The 20,111-nt window shown below is 42.7% G+C and overlaps 1 protein-coding gene across 2 annotated transcripts; it reads right to left on the bottom strand.

Moving 5' to 3' along the window:
• Positions 1-1,679: 1,679 nt before the first annotated feature.
• On the bottom strand, positions 1,680-12,478 carry LOC129734113 (pantetheinase-like). 2 transcript variants are annotated; one of them, XM_014282912.3, is made up of 8 exons: positions 12,299-12,478; positions 10,248-10,489; positions 10,017-10,147; positions 7,979-8,171; positions 6,227-6,518; positions 4,664-5,037; positions 2,724-2,894; positions 1,680-2,476 (listed from the first exon to the last, which is right to left on the bottom strand). In XM_014282912.3, the coding sequence occupies exons 2-8, from the start codon at positions 10,458-10,460 to the stop codon at positions 2,348-2,350; spliced, it is 1,503 nt and encodes a 500-aa protein (XP_014138387.2). In that variant the 5' UTR covers positions 10,461-10,489; positions 12,299-12,478; the 3' UTR covers positions 1,680-2,347. The 2 variants fall into 2 exon arrangements, with proteins under 2 accessions (XP_014138387.2, XP_027665961.2); XM_027810160.2 differs by having other exon boundaries at positions 10,248-10,479.
• Between the last annotated feature and the right edge of the window lie 7,633 nt (positions 12,479-20,111).

Genomic DNA, 20,111 nt, shown 5'->3' with positions numbered 1-20,111 from the left:
CAGTATCACCCACCAGGTTCCCAGGGAACAAGTACAGTGTCTGCACTGAGTCTGTACCCATGGGAAGAGGATCACACTGGATAATGCCTCGCCGTACTGCGGTCAGTCTGCAGTCAGACAGTAACTGACTCCCAACAGTGAACAAGGTTTTAAGAATGCGTAGCTCTCGCAGCAGTGAAGTTGATCTTCCATGAGTCAGAGTACATTCTCTGGGGCTTTTGATAAATATTGTTGTGTTAGACATGATGCTAATGTCACATGTGAGTACCTATTTACATTTGAAAACAGAAAAGGTCATATGGTGACATCATGCATAATCAGTGCTGGAGTTGGGATAGTATTTGCACTCCCAGCATCTCACCAGTTCCATAACAGAGGTACATGGGACTGAGGATCTTGACAACACCATGAGAGCACTGAGACCAGGAATGGTGCCAGTGTGGGGAAAAGGAAAGATAAATTAAACTAACAGCAGTTTCTGACTACTCTTAAAGACACAGCCACAAACATGCACATCTTTATACGCTGATATGCTGAAGGAAGGTCACTAGGGTCCGGCAGCAGCAACAAAGCACAGGTTGCTGGGGGAGAAGAGGAAGCAAAGATGTCAAGAGTGTCTTCTCACCAGGAGTAGCTGGTCTTAAGTAGAAATCTGAACCCCCTAATCCCTACAGCAAATTCATTTGCAGGGCAGCACCACCCAGCATTATCATGAAGAAGCAAAGGAAAAGCCTTATTTCACATACGTTGGTGTTATATGACCAGAAAGAAATCAAGAAGATGGGAGGAAGAGCTGCTATATGATACAAGGCCACTCAGTGATATCTTTACTGGCTGCAAACAGTTCAGCACTGAAAAGCATCCAGTGAGTGCAGCCAGCAGGTGTTGACAAGCTGATGTTTAGAACTGGCAAGCAAAATATTTCAGTTCGAAGTTTTGCTTCAACAGAGATTTCAATCAAATGATAATTCATGTTGGGTTCTGACCAAGAAGTGGTGGCAGGTTTTGTTTCAGGGTTGGTTCTTTGATTGGAGTCCTTGCTCAGTCTCCATGATGCACTATTTTGTGTTGCCATGTTGTGTTGAAAATTATTAAATTGATTACTGCTTATGAAAAAGTATTTGTCTTCAATTAGGAATCATTCAACTTGGACGGTGAGCTCAGGAAGCTCAAGGACAACTTTAACGAGCAGGTGGTGTTTGTCCTGAGCCCCCTGAACAAGCAAGATATGAGCAGGACCATCCACACATAAATATTGTGTGCAGCTGTGTCACGTCAGTAACTCCACCACGCTTGGGTGTCTGCCAATGTCCCTGGCATGTGTGAACCTTATGAATCATGAGATACTGCATGCCTGCACTTAGCCTAAACTTACAAGTTTACATACACTAGGTGTGTAAACTATTTTTGTTTTTCACTGAGGATAAAGGCGAGCAAGGTCTGGGACTGGGCAGAAGCCTCACCTACGGGTGGACGCAACATGTAGGAATTTTCCCAGTTACCAAGAGACTCCTGGCACCAGCTGCAGTGAGGCTTCGCAGCCAGAGTGTGGACCTGGAATGGCGTTAAGGTGGTAATTGGTGATGTGTCCTTTTCTTAGTCTCTGTAACGCTTTGCAGTAATGATTTGATGCTTCCCTCCTATTGCTTTTATCATATTGTGCATAATAACCAGTACTGTTTCCTTTTATCATATGGCATGCTATTTTCCTTTATTATATTGTATTATAATAAACTGCATTTATTCTTATATTTAATTTGGAATTCATTTTTGCTTGGTATCCAGTCAATCAGAAAAACACATGTGCCACATGACATGGAGAAATGGCATAATGGCAATAAAACCAAAGCAACACAAATAGAAAAAAATTGTATAAGTGGGGTAAAAGAGCAGACTTGCATAGGTCAGCATAAGTAGTTGTATCAGAGGCAAAGCATTGCTGAGCTTTTTTGCACAGAGCTGCCACAAATCATACCTTTCACTGTTTATTTACTGGTCTCATAATAATCTGCAATTATAAAATATGCTATTTTAATAAGAATGTATCCTCTGGCCCACAATACAGCATTTTTGAGGGCTATAAAAATAAAAATCCAGAAAACAGAGAGAGAACTACAACTGTTTTTTTGCACTAATAAAAGATTACTAATTTTATCATATAAAGATAGATACTTCTCAATAAATGGTAGCAATAAAATAATATTGCTGTGTTATTACTAAACTAAGTACATTGATAAGAAGCTTGTGAAACTATAAATAAGAAACATAGATGGGATTGTTGTAGTAGAGGATGCTGTATCTCATTTGGATACAACATTAATAGTGTACAGCTTCAGTTACGGTAATATCATGGGGAAGCTGATGGTTGTGGGTCTTGTTTCAGATGATCTTTTTCATACCACCGTCCAAAAAGTGTCACAGTGACAACTGGTCTTGTTGGTCTTGTCTTACTTATCAAGCACCCATCATTCAATACCTAATTGAAAAAGGTAAGAGAAGGACATGATTAGAGCAGTACCCATACAAACATGCTAAGAGCTCAGAAAAATGTGATAAAATAGGAAGAAGGTACCTAGAACATATCTCTTACTGAGAACAGTCACTTCATTAGAAGGTATTTAATAGATTTGATTATTCACTATTGGCTGTTTTGAGAGAATTTATCCCATCACCTGCGGAGAACTTAGAACCTAGCATGACACAGCTCCAGGGTGTCCCATTACCTCGAACTCCCTGGGGGCCAGCTGCACCCCGCTGTACAAGACTTCTGGAAAGACGTAATTGGTGCCAAACGTGCCGCTGAGGGAGAACATCTCAAACTTGGTCTGAGCCGTCTCCACGGGCTGCCCGCATGTGTTCCGGTCCATGCTCTTGCACTTGAGCAGCGTGCATATCTGCAGGGAGGAGAAGACAACAACATATTTAGGAAGACAGAAATACTCTGGTAGGAAAGTCTTGTGTCATCAAAGCTAGTGTGTGTCAGAGCACATGACTATCACAGGATCTCTTTCATAATCTTTAAGCAACTTCTTTTTAGTTGTAGCTTATTTTTTCACCCCTTGATCTGACTGGGGGTATTCCAGACCTCCATTGCCTTAGTAGTTAGAAATAACCTGTTTCTGATGTAAAATTCTGCCAGAGCAATTTATTTCATCCCTAAAACCCAGTCCTGTCACTTCCAGTAATTCTTCCAATTGCCAGTTTTCCTGTTTGAAGGTTCCTTTCCCACATGTCTTAGTAAGAAAAGTCTGTGAATGGAAATTTTAGACACATGAAACACAGTCCTCCTCATGGGTACGTTGTTCAACTGTATTCACAGGTTCTCTCACTGGTATTTGTACACGTTGCTAACGACAATTCATTTGACAGCCTGGCAGTCCATGGGAAATCTGAATCTGATGTCCTCTATGCAAACCCTGGTGAATATATGTCTAAGTGATGAAGTTAGCATCCTTTGTTAGAGTTTTGTGTTAGTGGCTGCAGTACATAAAGGCAAGTAGGAACGGCAATGTTTTCCTTTTGTCCGTAAGAGCTCTTTTATCCTGCTGATAAATATTTATGTACATCATGAAGACATATGAAATAGGGCTAACACTCCTGTGAAGATTCAAAGGATGTTGGCTGGTTTTGCTGTCAGGTGATAGAATTTTTCTATGTGTCAGGTATTGGGAGACAGAAGAAGCATATTTGCAAACATCAGAAGTATTATTCATCAGCAAGTATGGTTTTGTGTTGAAATACAAATAAGCTGAGAAGTAAAGAACAAAATTCTCTCAGCACGTTCTGAGGGAATGAAAAAACTACTGAGGGAAAAAGGAAGAGTAAAAATTCCTGTCCTCTAGAAAATTCAGTATTAGTAGAGACGATGTGCTGCTTCCACAATCACTGAAATAAATTTTTCAAGTGAGTTCACCAAGAACTGAATTTATTCAAGCTGCCTTCTTAAATGTATTGGATGAGCTGTTTTCTGGCTAAGACCTCCCCCCATATACGGGAGTCTGTACCAGCTGATAAACAAAGGCCACGCCGACAGACAGAAGTAACTAAAAAAAGAATAATCTGGCACACACATGCTGGGCACAATAACTAAATCAGGAAGGCAAAGAATGTTTTCTAATATGGCTTTAAGCAAATTCAACCAGAATGTAACTCACTGTCTTCTCAAACATTTGATTGAAAGAGAGGAAGAGTGGATTTTTCCTGTGGAAGTCATATGCAATTTCTGTAAATTACATTGCTATGATTTGGGTAATGACAAAAAGTTAACATCTCTATGACTCTAAATTATCAAAGCAACTCATAAAGATAGATATGATAAATTGATTTTTTAACAGGAACTGTTTGATGAAGATTACAGTGATGATTCAGAACACTTACTGCAGATAATCACAAAAGAGGACCTAAATTCAGCCAATATTGCATGCCTAAAAAGGCAGTGAGTGCACTCTGGGATCTTAAAAGAGGTTTAGATACTCTCCACTGTATTTGTTGGACTTAAAGGTAAGCAGGCTTGGAAGTTTCAGCAACTACTTCCCATCGCTAACAAATAGGACACCAGGACTCCAGCATACGAGAAAGTCACTGTCTTTTTCCCACACAGAGCTGAAGGTTTCTCCCTGTAAAGTTTCCTAAAATAAGTAATCCCCCTCCAAAGAATCATTACCTGCAAATAGTATTGTCCTTCAACAACATGAAGCCCATCAAAAGCACCCAGCACATAAACTTCATCTTCTCGTTTCCCCGCCATCTTGTAGCTCAAGTGACAGCAGAGGTCTTTCTGGCAAACGGTGAGATTCCCCTCAGGCTTAGTGAGCTCAGTGAAAGTGAACCGGTCATGGAAGATGAGTCCACTGAAATCACGGTCGTTCAGTGAGAATCTTTTGACGCTCAAAGCATATGAGCTCCAGCTGACAGCAGGTGAGGAGGCAGGAGAAAGGCGAGGGTGCGAATCTAGCTCAGCAATAAGGAGGTGACCATCCCCACTTTTCATATTGTAGTAGTATGTTCTGGCTCCGTCTGGTGCATAAATACCACTCCCTGAGGAGAGTACAATAGTCAGTCCAAAAAGAATTAAAAAAATTCATATTGTGCTTTTAATTGTCCCTACTGCTAGCTTATCCACTATTTTATAAATGTTACAGAAATTTTAGTCTCACCAAAGGTGATCGTTAGCAACGCACTACACAGAGCTCATGTTTTGGCAAAAGATAGCATTTATTTCCCTGCGTGAGGTTTGCTCAGTATAGCCAAAGGCAGAGGATGTTATGTTATGGTTGTGTTTATGGTGTCCCCAGTTCTCTTTTCTCCTGTACACAACAGAGTCAGTTAAGAATTCCTTTCTTCTCGGCTACTCAATGTAAAAGGACCATTTACCAATTGAGACCATCCAAAACACAACACAGGCAAGTATCACAGGACCATTCTGGTGAACACAGGAGATAACAGCTGTCCAGCCCCATTTCACACTGGCTGAGGACTTGCCCCTACATAGGGAATTCACGCCTGACCAGCGCCAAGCAACAGAGGGAAATCAAAGATCTGTCATACCCATCACTGCTGAAAAGCCACCTAAAATGGACAACAAGCAGTGGCCTGTCAGTCATTTCAAATGAGAAGCCTCAAGCCAATACTGTGGTTTCACAGCTCAGTGAAGATACTGGTCTAGCTGAAATATATTATACCATGAGCTAAGCTCTAGAAAATCAGTGCTATGCTCTTATAAAACTCAGGCTTCTTAGCAATGTTAGTGAAACAGGTCTGAAAATTTGTTTTTTTAACACAACTGTGTCAAATATAGCTACAACTAAGTCTTTCATTCGACTAGAATAAATGGAGACATGTATGCAATTTACAAGTATATTTACAGTGTGGCATTCAGTCACGGACTTAGAGGTGGAGAGGAAAAGAGCCTAAGTTTCAGAAGTTTCTACTCAGGTATGAGGGGTAGTAACTTACTAGTTGTTTAGAGGCATTAAAAGAAACAAAAGAAAATCCTAAGAAGCTAGAGTGAAGAAAGGAAAACACCACAAGTTTTGCTGTGCCTTGTATGGCACCAGTAGGAACAGGTTTTGTTGGGTTTAAAATTTGGTAACTAGACTCTTCACCTTGCAGATAAACACATCGTATTCCTCTGCAAAATCACGTTGCAGAACAGGGAATAAAGATTCATGGTTATTTTTCAGTTTTTTTCAGAAAATATTTTTCAGTCAGAGTAAGAATTAATTACCTGTCATTGCCAAGCTGATGTTGTGAGTATTTGCTGAAAGTAAATTGACACCCATGCCCATAGCCCAGGCAGAGTGAAACTCAACTGCAGTCAGAAACGGCAGGACGTTCATCCAAGCTGTCGGGAAGAGCACGGTGTCCACCTGCAACTCACTCACCAGGACCACGGCAGGCTCACGGAAAAGGATGTCGAAGCAAGTGAAAATGCCAAACTTCCCAAAGGGGGTCTCAAAGGTGATGGCTTCTGGCTCTTTGGGGTAATTAAACTGAGTTTCTGACATAAAGAGGTTATACTGTAGGGGAAGGAAAAAAAGAGAAACCAGTTAAAGGCACTGGAATATCCTGGAGTTACTCCCTAAAACTGTTCAGAATGACTGGAGAAGTATTTTGACCTGTGTTTGAAGCCTTCACATGTGGGAAGTCAGGCTAAAATTGTTATGATCAGCGTAGTGCCCAAAAGGTGGCTATCGGGAGACATATTGTCCTGGCATATAGCTAGGAAAGCCACCAGCTATCTGCAGGTTTGTTAGTGACAGCCACCTGCAACCCCCATAAAAATATCATCTCCACTCTCCCCACCTAGATTATAATTCTGGTGACCTGAAAGACACACAGAAGAGAAGTAATGGAAGAGGAGCACGGAGGATCTGGTGCCAAGAGACAGGATTGGCAACCTTGGTTGGAGACGTACAGGACCGGAAGCACGAAGCACCAGCAGGAAGCACAAGACAGTACTGGGAGACTGCAAAGCAGAGAGGAAAACAAAGGCTGTGGTGATGGGGGAAAGGTAGATGATCTCAGCAAAGAGAATAATCTAAGTTTGCAACATTCTCAGCTTTCCAGCATTTTCCTTCTTCCTTCACTTTCATGTTTACTAAAAGAATTCTTTAATCTCCAGGTGGCCTGGACAATAAACATGTGCACCGAGCCAGGAAAGAGGTTCAAGTTTACTGAACTTGTAACTCAACCCCTGGGCCATGCCAGGCTGGCACACAAGGGACCAGCCTATTAGTGTCCCCCTCACTCGGTCTGCTCACAAAGAAGTATCTTGGCATAATCTGGGAAGAACCAGGTGAAATCCTGGGCCTGAAGAACATTAAATAAACAACTGACTTCAGTCTGGCCACATAGGCATGGTATCTGGCACATGGCCGCCAAACAACTTTAACAAAGTTTGCAGGTAGGCACATAAAACTGAAAGAAGATACTTTCATTGGGTGCAAATGTTTCAATGCTCTCATCTCTTTTTACACCTGACTTAGGTCCATGGGTTTTTTCCATGATAAATCCTGCTATGCAAAAACTGTGCTGAATCATAATCGGGAAAAAAATATAGGAAAGAGCCTGTCTTCCTTGAATCAGACTACTCACCTAAGATAAGATGCAGATGAACATTTTAAAATCCTGGAATGGGAAGGGCTAGTCTCTTGAAAACTTGGCACTGAAACCTAAAGCTGCTTAAGCAGCAGGATTTCCAGTAATAGGGTGTTAACAAGCTGAGAAAGTCAACCAAACACATAAGCCACTAAACTGGACCTGAGAAATCATTTTTCATTCTAGTCTTGTTTTGAGAAACATGACAGCAAATGCAAATTTGGAGTCAACACTTCACAGCAAGAGAGAGATTCTTTTAAATTATAAACAGAAGCAAAAATCTGCTGTGGGACAATGACTGGCACATAATTCTCTTGCCAAACTGACACAATTTAGAAGTTGTGGAAAAATAGCTCCTGACTTTCCAAGGCCACTTTACCTTGTGGTAACGAGCCACTAGTTTCCCCTCTGGGTCAAAGACGACATCAGTATTGTACTGATAGCGACGATCACTTGGGCAGCCAGGATCGCTGGAGTTACACGGCTTCTTGTCCCCAATGTTTGCAGCCACATAGATGGAGTTATTCCTGGCCATGCAGCTGAGGCGTTCCTGCACTGGTGCTGGACCAAATCTAATGCATTTTAGGGAAAAGAAAAAACAAACAAATAAACCCTATATCTGTATATCTGTTTATATATAAATATATGTATATATATCTGTAAATATCTGTACCGCCAGTGGTGTCCATCACCAGAGTGCTGAGGGCACATGGGCAGCACCTCCGATGCTGCAGTCACAGCAGGGCGGGCAGATACACAAAGTTGCTGCAGCACTCTCTCAGGTTGCTTCCTGCACCTTGGGGTAGGTCCTGGAGCCCTCCCATTGGTGTCAGAGGGCCATGCTGCCCCTGGGCTGCCCGCCAGCACCCCTCCGCACCCAGAACACGCTCTGCAGCAAGCAGATAACCCTAGGGCTGGGAAAGGGAAGGAGAGGAATTGCTGGGCAGAGGAAAAGAATAACTTGGTGTCACACCGGAGAACACCTTAGCGTCTGGCATAACAGCACCTGAGGTATATAGCTCTGGGCTCTCGACACACCAAGCAGCGTTGAGCTGTGGAATAGTACAGCTTATGCAGTCAAGGCAATTAATTTCCTCCCACGGATGGGTGCACACAGTCCCCTAGCCATGGCATGAACAATAGTGGGATACTCAGTTCAAGAAGTGACAGGCCACGTGCCATAAACTGGCAGCACCTCTGAGGCACCCATACCAGGCCTGAAAGAGAGCAGACATACCCCTCCTGTAAGGTGGTGATGCATATGGCTTTGCAATGTGTGCATGGGCCATAGAGGAGGGCCATCATGCAAAATACACATATAGCACCAAGGAATAGGTGATCCCAGGCTGTGATGGCAGACATTATGTTCCCACAAGCCGGCTAATGAAAATGCTGATTTAGAACAGTGAAGAGACACATAGATCACCTTCACAAAAACTAACTGGAATAAAGACCTGCTTAGACATGCTGCCACCCCACACCCCCCATTCACTGACTGTATATTTCAGCTGCTTTTGTCTCAGTAAAAAGTTGCACATCCTGCACTTCTCCCCATTGTGAATCCTCCCCTTGGGACCGTTGAGGAATTACATCCTTGCAGATGTAGTAACATGCAGTAAGCACATCACTGTCGGGCAGGTGCAGCAAGCTGTGGTGAAAAAGGCAGACCACAGCTGTAGTGCCATGGCTGAGCACTTACTGCATGCTGTATGGATCTGAAGTCCAGCACTCAATTATAGGTTAGCTTGTCCCTGCTGGAATATGATGCTTGAATGACAGGTCATGTTCTACAGCACAGAGACTTTAGCAATTCCTACTTCATCCTATCTTAACTGTGAAAAACTAAGATTAAAAGTTTCTGGGTCTGTATCACTGAAAAGTTTGGATTTTGACTACTGACCTCATCACCTCTGTTATTAGCCACTCAGAAACTAGTTCTTGGCTGTCAACAAAAACGGTATGTGTGCTTTTGTTTGAACATTGCATTTGTAAAAACACAAACAAACCAACAAAACAAATAAAAACTAGCATTAAAAATTTACAATCAGTTCTATTCAAAATAGAGTGAAAAAACCTGAAAGCAGAATGAGAAGAAGCATATTCTGGCACCAAAGCTTTTCCAAGTGCAAAAAAAGATGTTTCCTCTACATTCAGTAACCCAAATTTGTATATTGTTTGAATTTCTCTTTTGAGTGTCTAATTCAAAAACCAAGTTGTTTTTATTAACAGGGTTCCCTTGTCAATTAGTCAGGGACATGTTATATATTTTAGCATGTGATTTATCTTCATATGTAACTTTAATTGAAACTTACTGTCATGTCAAAAGCATTAGCAGTCCTTAGGCATTTACTGGGAGCAGCTCATGACTGCATGAGACACTGGCTTGGAACCACATCAATCACTGCAGAAGAAATCACCTTGTGGGGTCGGTGCAAGGAATCCAGTTCACCGCTGGATCAGGGATATCCTCCAGGTAGGGGTAGATGGTTTCTCTCGTGAAAAGCCAGCCGTAAATGCCATCTTCAGGAGTCACAATGATGTGGGCGCCCTGACACAACAGGCTCCGTTAAGAATTCACCCATCAGCAGATAACCAGGAGGGACAGTGGGAGAAGAAAACATTAGCAACGCTCACAATACACCTAGTACCTGCTGGGTGGCTTCCTTGATGGCTCCTTCCAAGACATCCATGTTTCTGTTCATCAGGGCCAAAGCTTCGTCGGGAGAAACAGGCTCATCAGTGGCATCTGGCAGGATGACCGCGTGCTCATAGACGGCTGCAATGAAGGTGTCGGAGGCAAGGGCCTGAAGGGCTGCGAGTGCAAGCACTGCAGCGTGCAGGAGAGGCTGGGACGGGAGCATGGCTGGTGCCTCACAGCTCCTAAAATGGTCTGAGTCACGGACAAACAGTGCAAAAGGAGCATGCATAGAAAAGAAAAGAGGGACAAAATGTAACTTTGAAGGAGGGAGGAAGTGCTAGTCTGTTAAAACATTACCTTGGAATCAAGCATCCCTGGTGACATACGGGAAAGTGTAACAGTAAACAGTAAGGATGTTGCAACTGAACGAGGCTAAGAAACTGGGCAATGCCAAGACTAATTGCACCAATATAAAAATAAATCATTAACCACATGGCTAGAAAGAACGGTCCAGTTTTTCTTCTTACACTTTTCTCCATCATTAATTGCAATAGACTTGCTATCTATGTTGTAATAGACAACTATCTATGTTGGCTCAACTGTGATACACAGGTGAAAGGTGGATATGTCACCCCTGGAGCTAGTCTTCTGTGAAGTTTGAGTGGTAAAACTTGAGGGTCTTAAAAACTGCTTTGGTCTAGTGTCTTCATATTCCCCAGTTCCTATGCAGTTCCTGTCAGTATGTGCAGCTTGCTTCCCTGGATTTCTTTAGATCAAAGTCATCACATTAGCATCTCACTGTACTTAGGTGTAATATACTGAAAATTCCAGCAACAGAACTGTCCCTTGCATTTATTCCAGTGGCTCTCCTAGTCACTTTTGTCTAGCTGTACATCACTTTCTAACAGCCTTCCACCAGAAAATATGCATCTGGAGGGAATGTTTTCCTTTGAAGTCAGGCTGGTAAGTACCTCATTGCCTGGCTGCTGCTAGCCTGAAGCAGAATAGCAGGCTAGTTCACGAGGTGCGGTGGCAAGCCTACTCCTCTGTTCACCTCCCCTGTCCCCAGGACCATGCTGTGTATTGACAGGCCTTAATTTTTAATCTTCAATTCAGTTCACATGCATTTTTTGCTATGACATTTTCCATTTTTTTTACTTTATAGCAGTTGCAGTATTCTCATTTGAAAAGGTTTTCTGAAAAGTGGGAAGCGGAACAGGCTGCATGCCTTCAGGTACAGCAAAGCTGTCTCAGAGAAGACTGAAATGCAGGTGAATGCAAGGACCAGAGAGTTCCCAGCAAAAGTAGCACTGATCGAGGGTTTCAACCATTAAAAACATCAATTTGCATCTGGTGACTTTCACCTCTAATGACTTCTTTACATCCATTACTAGATACAGCATGCTCATTCAGGACCCTTAAATACGAGCCTCTAAAAGGCTGCAATAGAGATTGCAGCAATAATTTAAGTAATGTAGCTTGGAAGCCTTCTCCCTTCCCCCCTGTTTTTCTTACCAAATGAAATATGGACTGAGTCACATTAACCACGACCGGATGTAAGTCTGAAGGAGGAAGCAGTAAATGCTCCCTTGTTTAGCAACAGCTGGGGCAACAGTCAGCCCAGAAAGGTAACTACCCTGGCAGGGCTGAGTGGAAAAAGTTACAAGTGCGGGGCTGGGGTACTGCCCAGCAAAGTTCAAGTCATACTGCCAGGACGGGGGGGGGGGGGGGCGGTCTGTAGTCCACAGGGATGGAGGCATCCCTGACTGCCTCTATCAGCAGGCACCACTGCTACTGCCTGCAGAGCTGGGAGTTCACTCAAGAACAAGGAACTAATGCCAGTCAAACATGCAAACAAACCCACGGAATAAAACTTAACAAAACTACAGTGGACCAGGGCTGCAGGCAATGTAAGAGGAAGAGGAAGTTTATCCTAAAGCTCATGCTGCTTTCCCTTTACTTTTCATGCCTCCATCCTCCCAGTCCACCCTCCCCACCCCTGTATTTCACTCGTCCCAGTCTCTGCTGCTGCCCGATAATGGTGGCAATCTGAGGACTTACTGTTGTGAAACAGGGTGCAATCAGCTCAGCTGTAAAGGTTAGACTTTATATTGCGGTCTTGTTCCTTTCCTTGTGCTAAAAGGCTGCATGGAAGGCTGTTCCTTCAGCGAAGGGTTAGTCGCGCCACGGAGAAGCCCACGCAGGGTCACATCTGCAACCAGGCAATCACTGCAAAGGGGACTGCCGGCAGGGGTGAGGAAATCAGAAGCCGCCCATTTGTAGCAACAACACATAGTACATTACTTAGCTGTAACAGGACACCATGCCCTGGAGCACAGACAAAAATGTAGAAATACTGTAATTTTTCTCCACAAATGAGCATTTTCCATTACTTCTATTATATGAATTGTAGATAGTTATGATTTAATACACTTACAGACTAAAACCTTGTTTTTCCAACATTCACTTTCTTCAAAATCAATGTATTTTGCATCCTGCAAGTCTGGTTTTTTATTATGTTGGCCAGATTAAATGTGAACAAAGTTTTTCTTTCAATACAAGCCTGCAGAACAAGCAACAGAATTAACTGCATAGAAATCTTGGCTGCGCCATGCAAAATAAACCAGTCCGCTTGCTCAGAAAGTACAGTCCACAGGGTCTGCACCCACACACACGCCAGTGTGTTCCATCTGTTCAAGCTGTTCAGTAGCCTTTCCAAACACCTGCCTGCACAGTCCTGACTCTCCCTCGCACCAGCACAAGCAACCATTTAACAGGAAGACAGATATGCACCTGCAAAATCGCTTATTTTGAGAATTTTTTATATGGACCCACCTGACTGCTTGAAAAAGGTGATAAAGTTATCAATAGTTTTGTGGAAGGGAGATTTTCCAAGCCTCGAAACCGTGGCCAGAAAGATTCAAGTAGACTCCTCCAACTACAACTTGTTACATTGTGTGCTATGAGTAACTGTTTTGTTTAAGCAATGGTGTTTTGAGGCTTGTTTTCTTTTTGAAAGTAAAAGATAAGTAAGTGTGTGTGTGCGAGTGTGTGTCCACCAAAAATTTCTTCAAAGTATTAAAAATCAGTTGTTATTGGGCCACAACCCACTGCCATGTGCCTGAACGCTACACCACTGAAGTCAAAGGAATTTCTTTCTATTATCTCCCAGTGTCAAGGTCAAGCCTATGACGACCAACTGTGTCATGTAAAAACCCATACAGAACTGCCCAGCGGAGTAGTTCATTTTTTCTGCAAAATCAAGTCAACAAACCCATGTGCACTGATTATGCTGTTAGATAAGGCAACTTGAGAAATAGAATGCCATTATAATTATGGATATTAACATTAATTAACAATATGATTAATTAGCATTACAGAAACAAGCAGATGAGATCTTAAAGGATCTGCAGTGAAATCATGGTGAAGCTTGCTGTGTGTGTGAAGGGTCTGTTTCATACCACCTCCCAAAGAGTGTTACACTCAAAACTGGCTTTGAAGTCCAGCTTACCAAATGTCCATCAGTTAGTACCTCATTATGGAAAAGTAAAATAAACAGGAACATCAGCAAAGCAGTACAATTGTATGACAAACACAAAATAATATATTCCTTAATGTTCACCTAGTGGAGAGATTCAGTAGCTCACTTGGAGCTACCACAAAGTCTGTGAAAAACTGCACTTCTGTTTTGAGCAAGATCTGGTTCTAGGGCACTTGTGGGAACAGGGAAGAAGAGAATCGGAAAAATGGGCCTGCTGTACAAATGAAACCAGGAATATCAGGCAGAAACAAAGCTCCCTTGAACTCAAGCCAGTTACTGAAACAGAGGACACTGGTAGCTACCAAGTTGCCCTGTGTCTTGTAGTGGCTTTTGGACCATTTGTGTTACAAGTCTGACAAATCACAAGGTGTCCCATTACCTCAAACTCCCCAGGGGCCAGCTGCACCCCGCTGTACAAGACTTCTGGAAAGACGTAATTGGTGCCAAACGTGCCGCTGAGGGAGAACATCTCAAACTTGGTCTGAGCCGTCTCCACGGGCTGCCCGCATGTGTTCCGGTCCGTGCTCTTGCACTTGAGCAGCGTGCATATCTGCAGGGAGGAGGATACAGAAAGGCAAAACACCGCTAAGCTTTCAGCAATCAAGAGCTAGGTCTGATTGTAAGAAAAGCTGTCACGGTGAAGAAATGATCCAATACATCTTATTTATTTAGGACAAGAGGATCTGTGGGTGGCACTTGAAACTTTGCAAAAAGGCAGTTCTTTGCCAGCACTGCAGAAGACCCCTGTGTCTGTGTGTATACATGCTGTTTATGTGTGTCTTCATGTATAATGCATATGCATGTAGTCATAGATGTAGAACAGTTTGTGACCTAGGGAAGTTACTTCAGCTCTGGCTGAGTTTCCTAAAGAACTGAATCAATATTTATTTGCCTGCTCTAGTGAGAATACTCTATAAAGATATAGAGAAAAGATAAAAAGATCTAGAACATTAAAAAAAAGCCTGACAGCAAAATCTAAAAGAATAGTAAAAAAAACCAAAACACTGACAAGCCATGTGGATACAAATGTTATAGAAACACATTTAGTTTCTCAATATTTTTTAGATAACTGCATGTTAGAGAATCACATCAACACAATGGTAAATACCACCGAGCAGAAAACTGCTCTCTGTTGTGACAAGAGCATCCCTAAGGACACAGGGAGAACTCTACAATCTTCCTTCCCTTTTGTACACATATATGGAAACCTCTCTGAAGTGTTATAGAACAGAGTCAATGCAAGGTCTTCATTTTCATCATTCATAACAGAGAGAGAAAAGCAGAATCAACACCCCTAATGAACTCAAAATGCATAAATGCATCATGAAGAAAACAAATGTTTTCAAAGGGGTCAAAAATGTCAGTCAATAATGAGACAAATGCAAATGGGCTGCAAAGAGAGTACTGCAGCCTTCCCACTGTACAAATAAGAACAGAAAACCTTTACCTACAAATAATACTTTCCCTCAACAACATGTAGCCCATCAAAGGCACCCAGAACATAAATGTCATCTTTCCACTTCTCTGCCATCTTGTAACTGAGATGGCAACAGAGGTCCTGCTGGCAAATGGCACAATTTCCCTCGGGTTCGGTGAGCTCCATAAAGGAGAAGATACCATCGTAAATGACCCCACTGAAATAGTGGTTGTTTAATGGAAGCTGTTCGATTCTGCTGGCATACAATTTCCAGTAAACATCAGCAGGATAGTCAGGAGAGAGACGTGGGTGTGAACTCAGTTCTGTCACCAAAAGGTGACCATTTTCCATTTCTGTATTGTAATAATACGCTCTTGGACCACCTGGGGCCTAAATACCATTCCCTGCAAACATGACACCAGAAAACTTTTAATTTGAAAGCAAGTATATGGGACAAGTAAGCAATCTTCGCTAATTAAACATGTGCCAAATTTTAGTCTAATGTTTACCAGATTGTTTTAAAACTACACCTTCACAGACTACAAGCTAACTTGATGCTTTTTGAAAGCAATAGAAAGTAGACCAAACTCTGATGTTTCAATGTCTTGTCAGTGACAAGATTACTGTAATAATTATATGCCATTATATGTGATTTAAGTAGCTGAAGTGACCAAGTTCCTCATTGGGTTTAGCTGCATTAGCAATCAGTATTTCTGATTAAAATGAACGGTAACACTGTCAAGTCAAAAAAATCTATAAGGGAAAGATATTACAAAAAGTCACATCTTTACACAAGCTCTTTACATAAATACATAAACCTTTAAAGCCCAGATTAAAATCTATTCATAAAGAATATGGATTGTACAACACAGGGTCATCCATGACTGAGAACTAAAGGAACGGCCCATATCTGCTTTTATTCAGAAGGCAAAGTTTAGGGCTACATTTGAGCCACACCAGGAAGTTTCTCTCACTTCTGCAAGCACATGCCCAAAACACTTGTGCTTGACTTCTAGCCTCTGCTCAGGGGAAATACACAGTGGAACCAGAGCCTGCAATGAAGGCACAAGGTCTCCCATCCAAAGGCGATGTTTGCAGGGCTCGCCGCGTTTCTCAGAGTTAGGTTTCCACCTAGTGGAGAAGAAAAAGTCTGGGCCTTCACATGACCAAAACATCCATCTACAGCGGGGTCAGATTAAGGATCACATGGGTAAACTCCCAGGACCGACCATTTAACAAGTAACTAAAGGTGTTCTAGTCAACTTAAGAGCTTCTGAGTTCTTATACATCACATTTTAATTTTCTTCTTACCTGTACAAGTTCTCTTGTCCTAGTCCTGTTGACACGCATGCACACCTAAAGCTGATGGGAATTTCTGCTCAGGTCAATTGCACTACATAGATATAAATGTTGCCCATACAAACAAGATCAATTAGAGCAATATTACATTATCTGCCATAACTAAAGTGGAGCTGAGTGTATTTGCTGAAAGAAAGTTGACGCTCATTCCCATGGGCTGAGTGAAACTGGACAGCTGACACCAGTGGAAGAGTGTTACCCCAAGCAGTTGGGAACAGCACCGAGTCAGCCTGAAATCTGCTTGCCAAGACCACAGCTGGGTCAAGACAGAATGTCAGATATCTGCACGAGTGAAAATGCCAACATAGCCAAAGGAAGTATTGATAGTTACAAATTCTGGATCCTTAGGGCAATTAAACTGTCACAAAAAGGTTGTACTGCTCATGGAAAGGAAAAAAAAAAGATTAGAAAAGAAATCAAACCATTTAAATCAGACTAATATAATACTCATTCACTTAAATACAATTAATGGAGAATATGTTTTGTGAATATGCTATATCTTAATTTTGAAAAGGACAATTGATACCACTGCAAGAGGAGTCAAGCACAAATATCCATGGTTCTGATCTATAGTGAAGGGGATTTGTATTAGCAAGTTTTGGACATTCATGTTTTAAAATCTCATGTGCTGCTTCCTATTGAGAAGCAGTAAAAATAGAGGCATTATTGAGTTGTAATTAATTTAAGTGCTTGCTATTGAATTCAGAATAGCAGTAACAAAGATATCTTGAGGCAGTGGCTTTCAACTGCCCTCTGACACCTGACTCTACGTGCAAATACATTTAAGCCTGGGAAGCAGCTTGTCTCTCACATCTTTAATCACCCGAGGATCACGTGCTCCCCGAACACTGTGGGTAACAAGCCACCAGTTTCCCTTCTGAGCCAAAGACAACGTTGGTGTTGTACCGCTAGTGACCATCACTCGGGCACCTTGGATCACTGGAATTACGTGGCTTCTTATCTCTCAGATTCACAATCACACAGATGGAGTTACCCCTTGCCAGACAGCTCAGTCTTACCAGCACAAGTGAGGGAGCAAACCTCAACAGCAGGGAAGGAAGAAAGGAAGTAAAATATCAAAACCAGTCAACCCATAAAAATGCCAACACTAAGACTACAGATCACAAGGATGATAGCTGTAAATTAGTCATATCTAATACAAGACTGTCACTTTCTGTTATTCAACAGAAGGCAGCGGTTTTGCGCTTCAAAGCTTCGTGTGCTGAAACCCTGGCTTCACTTCCCATTAACTGAGGAATACAGGGCTTTCCCTGCAGTGAAAGTGAATCTTTGCACCTTCAAGTCTTCCTTCTGCTGCCGGCCTGTGGCACAGCGTTGATGTTACACCGACACATGGGCTAATCTCAGCTGTTCTGCTTCAGCTCTTGATTTGGCTGCTGTGCTGAGGTAGCTTAGGATTTGTTTCTTCCATGGTGCATTTTGTTATCTTTCATGAAGTATTCCAGCTTCAAAAAATGGTACAGTTTATTAAGGAAAGTAACAGAATAAAAAGATTAGCATTTCATGAATCAAAAAGACAGATTTGAAATTGTGCAGCATATCCTTTCAGTAGAAGCTGGTATCTTACCCACAAATATTCTTAATATTCACATATCTTATTTTTCTACAACGCATTACTAAGATGTGGATTCTGTTAAGTTTTTGTTTTTCTTTTAAATAAATCTCAAACTTTACAAGTATACTAACTAAAATAAAAAGAATTACAGCAAGCAAAAATGACAGAAAAAAAAGATGTCAACTGAAGCTATTTAATGGCAACTACATGATGCCTAACCTGCCTTCATTTCACAGCAGTTGTTTGAAGACATTTAAAACTATCAACCACCACTCCTAAAGGCAGCTGTCTTTCCCATCAGATTGTTCCCCCATGCACAGTAGGGACAGTATCTTCCAGGATCAGCACATGGAATCCAGTCCACCTGTGGCTCTGGGATATCCTCAAGATAAGGATATATTGTTTCCCTTGTGAAGACCTAGCCATAAATGCCATCTTCAGGAGTCACAATGATATGGGCACCCTGGTACCAACGTGCAAAGCCCAAAAATGCTATTAAGAAAAGGAATAAATGGTCAGTTTACCAAAATGAAGTCTCTAAGGAGGTCATAATACATGTCTGGCTACTTCTTTGAAGGCTGCTTCCAAAATTGCCATATTTTTCCCTATCGTCATCAAGGCCTCCTCAGGAGAAACTGGCACTTCAGTGATTCTATGATTCTAAGACCATGCTGTACTCGTATGACGGCTGCAACGCAGCTGTCCAGGTCACAGGCTTCCAGAGCAGGCAGCACCAAAAGCACAGCAGAGGCATAGGCTTTAGGAAGACCCATGGCTGGAGCAACCAAGTCACCCAAGGAGATGTCAGGGGCAAGCAAAGATGGGGGCCTTAAAAGGGAAAGTCTTGCATGAAACCTGGGAATTCCCCAGAGTGGCAGAAAGCCAACACCTGGGGATGCAATCACCCTGCCTGGAAAGTCTCACAAGTGTCAAAGGCAAGAGAGCTGCCAGCATTGAGCAATTCTGCCTTACACCACTGGCAGAGAAGTCATGGCGAAGTCACCGCTGTGCTGCAGCTGAAGAAACACATCACCTGCCAGATCTGCAAATAATGATTCAGGTGTGGCATGGCTGTAGTAATGCAGTTCAAGGCAAGCCCAGGTCACAGCAGGAAAACAAGCCAGAATTTGTGAAATCTCAGCACAGCCACATTCCTGCCCAAAGCCGAGGGCACGGGCTGCAGGAGGCAGGCAGCCCTTCCCCAGCTTGGTGCTGCCGCATGGGCACTGCCTGGGCCACCCCAGCTCAGGGCTGCTCCCATCTAGGTCAGTGTAGTTCATCACAGCTTCACAGATCGTACAGCTGTGTCCGTTACAGCAGGGCATTCAGCCCTGCCATGCAGGAGGCCAGCACAGCCCTAGCCAAGGGGTTGCTGAGTTTCCCATAGGAGTTGCCACTGCTCTGCTTTAACCGTGGTTCCAGGACCCCTGGACAATCACGGCAGGAGAACATGCTTGTGAGTCCATTTGAACAACAAACCTGGACACCAGGACTCCTCTTCAGATTTCTTTTGCCTCTATTGTGCACATGAAAGAATGAAGAGGGGAGAAGATGTGTTGCCAGAAAGCCAGAGGGGTTCGTTAAACCTGTCCAGTTTCCACTGGAGGTCTGATGAAGTTCATGCATTGCAGGACAGCTCATTAATTCCAATGACATTTGTGCTCTTCCTGATAATCCCAGCCACTTCAAGTCCTAACAGCACAAGTCAGGTAAGCGAACAACTCATTCCACAAAGAGAGCTAATTTAAGTCTCATGTCTACAGATCTGCATCTTGTGCATCTGCATCTACCTCCAGTCCTCTCAGCTCCTTCTCACCTGCTTCACCATCAGCACTGGCAGGGTCAGCACTTCATAATAGGCTGAGGTGTACATTCCTAGTTCCAGTCTAACACCCAATATAAAAGGAAAGGGAGGTATTGCCAGGATATTCCCAGGGGAAGCCTCTGGTGCCCTGATGCTTCACAGTTCAGCTGGCTACCA

This window comes from Falco cherrug, chromosome 6 (assembly GCF_023634085.1).
Source record: "Falco cherrug isolate bFalChe1 chromosome 6, bFalChe1.pri, whole genome shotgun sequence".
Lineage (NCBI taxonomy): Eukaryota > Metazoa > Chordata > Aves > Falconiformes > Falconidae > Falco > Falco cherrug.
The sequence above is the reverse complement of the archived record's forward strand: the minus strand, read 5'-3'. Positions and strand labels throughout refer to the sequence as shown.